The sequence below is a fragment of the Lygodium microphyllum genome, chromosome 19 (assembly GCF_053477565.2).
Source record: "Lygodium microphyllum isolate KBCC chromosome 19, Lygodium_microphyllum_v1.1.10, whole genome shotgun sequence".
NCBI classification, from domain to species: domain Eukaryota; kingdom Viridiplantae; phylum Streptophyta; class Polypodiopsida; order Schizaeales; family Lygodiaceae; genus Lygodium; species Lygodium microphyllum.
The window spans coordinates 50628167-50634764 of record NC_141153.1 but is presented as its reverse complement, the minus strand read 5'-3'; the positions used below and the strand labels follow the sequence as shown (position 1 = coordinate 50634764).

Genomic DNA, 6598 nt, shown 5'->3' with positions numbered 1-6598 from the left:
AGAATCACTTGGCACATATGAGGAGGTTTTTTGATGTATTGAGACATCAAAGGCTTTTTGCTAAGGAGAAGAAGTGTTCTTTCATGTAGACTGAAGTGGAATACTTGGGACATATTGTTAGTGAAAAAGGAATACAGGAGGTTGATCCTAAGAAGGTGCAATGTATAAAAGATTGGCCAACACCCACTACTACTACTTCTCTTAGAGGATTCCTTGGTTTATCTTCATTCTATTACTGATTCATCAAGCATTATGCATCCATTGCAGTTGAAGAAGGAAGCTTTCTTTTGGGATGCTCTTGCCTACTACCAAGAAGGGATGGAATAGTATATATGTGGTGGTAGATAGACTCACCAAGGCAACCCATTTTATTACAACCAAGATTTAGTTTACTGCCTCTCAAGTGGCTAGTCAGTTTATGGAGCAGATTTTTAGACTACATGGATTACCGCAGGTGATTGTTCATGATAGAGACTCAAAGTTTATGAGTAACTTTTGGCAGGTGATATTTACATCTATGGGCACTAAATTGTCTCCATCTACGGCCTATCATCCACAAACTGATGGACAGACAAAAAGAGTCAATAAATGGTTGGAGACTTATCTTCGCCATTTCTGCTATGATGTCCAAACTTCATGGGATTCTTGGTTACACTTGGCTGAGTTCACTTATAACAATTCTACCCACTCTAGTATTGGAGTTTCACCTTTGAGTATGCTAATGAGAAGATGCGGCCTTTAGAGTTCTAAGAAGGAGAGTTGCTCTTACTGAAGGTGCCCAAGTCCAGGTACTCTACATTAAAAGATGGATCTAGTAATAAGCTTGCTCACAGGTTTTATGGCCCTTACCGGATCCTTAAGCGAATTGGAGACTTGGCATAGAGATTTGAGCTTCCCTCTTCCACAAAGGTTCACAATGTCTTTCATGTTAGTCAGCTCAAGCCTTTTTATGGTGATCCAGTGGATATAGTTGATGAGCTGCCACCTGTTGATGAAGAAGGTCTTGTTCAGTATATCCCAGAGGTTGTTATAGGTCAGCGTGAAAAGAAGCTTTGATCTCGTTCTATCGTGGAATATTTGATTGAATGGAGAGGTTTGCCACCTGAGGAAGCTTCTTGGAGGCCTGATTCTATATTGGATGAGTTTCCTTTCTTAAGGGATACATTGGTGGCTAGAGCCTATTGGTTATGGAGCTAGTGATGATGCAGGCAGGATCACGACAATACGTTGTTTTAGAACAGTTTTTATCGTATCTAATTTTCAGGATGAAGCTATCTACATGGGCTTAAAGTACTCTTCAAGAGCTCCGTTCTGATATATGGCACGCCTCATTTGGACACTTCTACTAGAAGTTATGGCAGATTTGGTCCAACAGGGTATGTTTATGCAGCAAGCTGTCTACTTCATTTTGAGATTATCTGTTAAAGATTTTATGGCTCCATATACTTTTGAAGTACTCCAAATCATGTACATAGCTGAGACCTACTCTTGTTTTTCAATTTTAGTCCATATGGTTGGTCATACTTCATTCATTTTCCCATTTGTAAAGCTGTAAAACAGAGTAGTACTCTATTCTATCCATCCTTTTCTAGTCTTTAAGGTTTGTTTTTTAGGACAAAATCTTTTGGGAAGGGATGGATTGTAAGAAGTTGGGAATAAGGACTTAGTGTAAAATAATATTGATACTATGCCATGTCACACTGACATTGGTATAAAAGGAGAGGTCATGTAATTTTTCATATCTTTTTGACACATTAATACAATTATTGTCCTTCTCTCCCATCTTGCTCACAGCTTCCATGGCTTCTCTCTCTTTCATGTCTTTCTCTCTCCAAATCTAGTCTTTATCTTTCCTCGTCACTCTCTTTCTCTCTCTTCATGCAGTCTTCTCTCCTCTTTCTCTCTCTCTAGTTCTCTCTCTGACACTCATACTTATAGTCGTAATCATGGACATAGCCCTTGTAGTGAGGTTTTACCGACACCATCTTAGAGCTACAACCTTGTGTGAAGAGTGTGAGGATTCCAAGCAAACTACTTGGTGTTATTTATGGTGTTGAGATTATAGCAAAATAGGATTTTTTCCTCTAAATGTTTTTTTTTGTTGTGTCGTATTATGAATGAGTTGCCATACTCCTCTCCTTCATAACAAACCATGATGGGAAAGAAGCCTTGAAGTGTAAGACTTAAGTCCCTTGTAAAGAAAGATGAGTCTATATAGTGGTTTGGGATTTGGTTTTGTGGCTATAATTCTTGTACATTAGTGTGCTTATAGGGGCAAAACTCTTATTTCTATCAATGCATGATAATGTAAGTAAGTAGTTTGTCCAAGAGTACACTCGAGGAATCCTCTGGCTCCACCACACAACTACAACTCTTCACAACTCCATGAGTTGTGCCTTGCTTTCAATCACCATGAATAACAACTAATATGAAAGTTTCAACCACCCTCCCAATAGGGAGTCAACCCTTGTCCACCACCTATGTAGGAGACATAAAGCAACATGCTCTACACCATATTCTCACAACTAAGATGACCCTCAAATCCACAAATATCGTGAACACCCAAGCAACATACTCATGGGAGACTTACAGCTCCGCAACTACAATAAACTTGGTGATAAACACAAGAAGGGAACCACTCCATGTTTCTTCTCACTCCTAGAAGCTCCATTACAAAAGGCTTTTAACTCACCTCCATGTGTTGCTTTCAATACTACACCTTCATCCTTATATAGACATACTCATTAGCACATTGCTTTCCTTCAAGCCATGAAGGAAATCAATGTGCTTTCCTTCAATACTACACCTTCACCCTTATATAGACGAGTATGTCTATATAATGATGAAGGTGTAGTATTGAAGAAAAGCACATTGCTTTCCTTCAAACCATGAAGATACCTTTACCTTCATAATAAAGAGATAGACATTAAAAAATTTTCATAATCCACTTGCGTGGGTTCCCCAAACATACCATGATACACTATGAGTGTACTTGGTTTTGTATCTCCAACCATGACCACATGACAATTGATGATGATATTCCTACTCTTGAACTTCAAGGCATTCCACTCTAAGCCTTACTGTATCACACAACCTTAGGTTCATCATAATAGCTGCAACTCCAAGGAAAGCCCACACCAATCATTTAGAAGAACCCCATACCATGTCCTAATAAAACAAAATTGTCATTGTAAGACCACTCAATTCCTTCTTGCCCCCGAGGCACAAAATCATTGCTATGCTCTCTAACCTTAGCTAAGTGCATGAGCCATCTCTGCATGCATAGTCCCAATTGAGAGTACTAAAAGGCTCCTCAAAACATGTGCCCCTTTGATAGATGTTATGTTGTTGGAGCAAAGAAACTACTTGTACTCAAATTGTGCAATTAGAGGTGAGACCTCTCAAGAATTGTAGATTATGAATGGTTGTGGACTAGAGATGGACAAAATACATAGACACATATGCAAAGCTTGCTAGCTTGTAGACAATGGGGGTGGATTAGGCATTTGGAGACAAATGTAAAGCTTTGTTAAAACTATAAACAACCATAAACTCCTTGTAACATAGAAAATACAATTAATATACAACCAACAAACTTATATTAATTAGTTAGGGTTGAAGCATGTTACTCCAATTAAGGATTTGGGGGTGGACTAAGCATTTGGATACTAATGGAAAGCTTTATTAAGACTAATAGCCATAAACTCCTTATAACATAGAAAATTAAATTTATCTACATCCAACAAACTCATAATTAGGTACGGTTAAAGCATGGCATTATTCCAACTATCTATTTGCCAATAGGTTGATAATAGCACCTCCTTCATTTATTCAAATCTGGCTACAACATGTAATATAATCCAAATTCTCCATATAATTTGAATCAATCAAGTTGCCTTTGATGAAGACAAGTGACTACCGATTGCAGAGCCAATGAAGGAAAGCTCCTCCTTAAGAATATCATGGAACTCATGCAAAGCAATGTCATCATACTCCAAAGCCCATTGCTTAAGGCATGTGTTGTGCTTAGGTCCTGGTAGGAGCTTCAAAGTATATTTCAAGGTGCCAAAATGTTTATTGAGAGATCCTCCTTCAATAAGCTTGACCTTGAAGTAGTGGTTCTCATGATCAATTTCTTCCCATTGCGCCAGAAGAGTGGTGTAATGAGGAAAAGCTGCAGGGATGGAACCAGATGCGGTAAATCAATGCAGTTGTTTGATGGAAATATGTTGAGAGAGAGAGAGAGAGAGAGAGAGATTGGAGGGGTTTGCTTGATGATAATTACATGCGGGGTTGTAGTTGACGCGGTAGATGCCACCGGGGGCGAGCGGAGGGCCGTTCAGGTACTCGACGGAAGCGTAAGTCTCCGGCAGGACACGTGGCAGCGTCACCTGCATGTTCTTCACGAACGTCTGCCACACCTCCTCCGCCGGATGCTCCACCACCACCGCATGATCCTGCGACTTCAGACCAGCCATCCTGAGACACACACACACACTCTCTCTCTCTCTCTCTCTCTCTCTCTCTCTCTCTCTCTCTCTCTGTGCCTGCCTGCCTGCCTGCTGCTCGGCACCCCAGCCCCTTTATATAGAACACACCTTTCCTTAACACTATCACCTCGTCGTCCTTAACACACACATACACACACACACACACACACACTCTCTCTCTCTCTCTCTCTCCGCCTGCTGCTCGCCACCCCAACCCCTTTAAATAAATCACCTTGCTGTCACTGCGTCGTCGTCCTCGTGGCCGTATACCTTTGGTCTTTATGGCATCTGTAAGGGCCCCAGGTGCTCTGCGCTCTCTCCATGGGCTAGTTAGTAGTCTAGACTCGCTGCTTGTCTCACCATGTTCTATCCGAATCTATCGATTCCGCATCTTTATCTCATCTCATTAAAATACCAGAAACTGTTTGGCAGATCGAACGTACCAAGTCATGGCTCTACGTAATTAATAAAAGTAGCGGCAGTTATCAGCACAGTACTAGTGGTAGAAATAACAGTGCCAGAATCATTGAGTGCAAACAGTCTAAAGTCACATCAGAAGATGAAGCTTCGAATCTAGGCCACTAATTCTTTTTTTTTTTTAATGGAAGCTTTAAAGTTGTATAAAATATATCAAGAGGTTTACAGCTGTTTAAGGGAGTGTTGCTTCAAAACAGGGAAGCTACCTTGACTTGAGAGTACATATTAACAGCATTACAAAACATAGACCATAATAGGTCTGAACTTAAGCATCAGATGTCGAGATGTTATGTCTACATCATTATTATTCAGCCTTCTTCTTGATGTCCAGCAGTATGACTGCCACATCCACAGTGGAAAATGCTTTCCCTAGTCTTTCCTTCATATTGTCTTCATGCTGCTTGAGAATTATTGCTGCATCTTTCTCAACCTGAAAACAAAGATCAAATTTAAGACCATGGATAGGATCCAAATCAGTATTTTCAACCATTTTCTTGTTTCTGCTTATCCATATGTTCCATAGGTAATAACTTCTGATCCAATTCCATATTGGGGGAGGGAGTCCATATATTTCCCCCAGTAATAACTCCTTCCAAGTGAGTTTAGTGGGGTGATACTTGATGACAAGGACCTGCATGAAACACTAGATGTTAGAATTTTTAGGGCAGTTAAGGAATATGTGAGGGATTGATTCTACCTGTTGGCCACACCTTAGGCAAAGTCCATTCCCCAGACCAACTTTGAGTGCTCTCTTATTAGTCCAAAGACTTTTGAGAGTAATAAGCCACATTAGACAAGACATCTTTGGTTGGATTGAGGGAGCCCAAATGTTACCGAACCTGTAATTCCACTGTACTACTAACCAATTAATATGACATCTATTATTTAGTTTAAAACAAAGAGGAGCATTGCTTTCTAATAGGTTTGGAAGGGGTAGAAGAGGTTTGTCCCCCATAAAACAGATTCCCCTGTAATTGAAGTGGTGATTAAGATTAATCATTGCAGACATATTAGGTCCCCACAGGAGTACCCTTTCAGTTATCAATTCCAGTTCCTGTCTTTTTAATTTGAATTTTTGTTTTAGTTGTGTTCCAGTCATCCACCTTTTAGGGCTGAATCCCAAATGTCCCTCCAACTTCTAATGCCTTTCTTGAAGAGCTTGTGGGCTAAGTTGATCTGATTATCTGGAATGGCTCCCTGAAAGAAGCTGAACCAGATGGAGTCTTTGGAACTCCAGGGTAGGGTGAGGTTGGGATGGGAAGAGGGGATTAACAGACTCTTGTACTTGAACCAAGCCTCTCAGAGACCTTTTGCCAAAGGAGAGCAATCTTTAGCTTTCAGTTTGACTGGACAAATAGTTATTGTTAGTGGGCCTAAGCCTTTCCATTTTAGACAACCCTCTACATGAAATTTGTGGGTCCTTGTCCTGGTTGGCTCCTAGCTGCAGGGTGTAAGGAGATTGAAACAGGTAAAGTATTCAGACTTCTAGGCATACCCATGGGCTTTGGGATCTCAATGAAACAAAGGTGGGATTGGGTAGGCCACTAATTCTTTCTTTCTAAAAATCAATGATAACATAGCTATCTAAAGAGCGTATATGATGTATCAAGGTCACCACTATCACTATGCAC

The 6598-nt window shown here is 40.3% G+C and overlaps 1 protein-coding gene across 1 annotated transcript; it reads right to left on the bottom strand.

Moving 5' to 3' along the window:
• Nucleotides 1–3793: 3793 nt before the first annotated feature.
• LOC148019859 (major strawberry allergen Fra a 1-B-like) lies at nucleotides 3794–4615 on the bottom strand. The gene is made up of 2 exons (XM_087700841.1): nucleotides 4286–4615; nucleotides 3794–4174 (listed from the first exon to the last, which is right to left on the bottom strand). The coding sequence occupies exons 1-2, from the start codon at nucleotides 4476–4478 to the stop codon at nucleotides 3888–3890; spliced, it is 480 nt and encodes a 159-aa protein (XP_087556967.1). The 5' UTR covers nucleotides 4479–4615; the 3' UTR covers nucleotides 3794–3887.
• Nucleotides 4616–6598: the final 1983 nt, after the last annotated feature.

Coding starts and splice junctions, on each gene's coding strand:
- LOC148019859 (XM_087700841.1), bottom strand. CDS start 4,478: ATGGCTGGTCTGAAGTCGCAGGATCATGCGGTGGTGGTGGAGCATCCG. Junction 4,175..4,285: donor CGTCAACTACAACCCCGCAT/GTAATTATCATC, acceptor CCATCCCTGCAG/CTTTTCCTCATTACACCACT.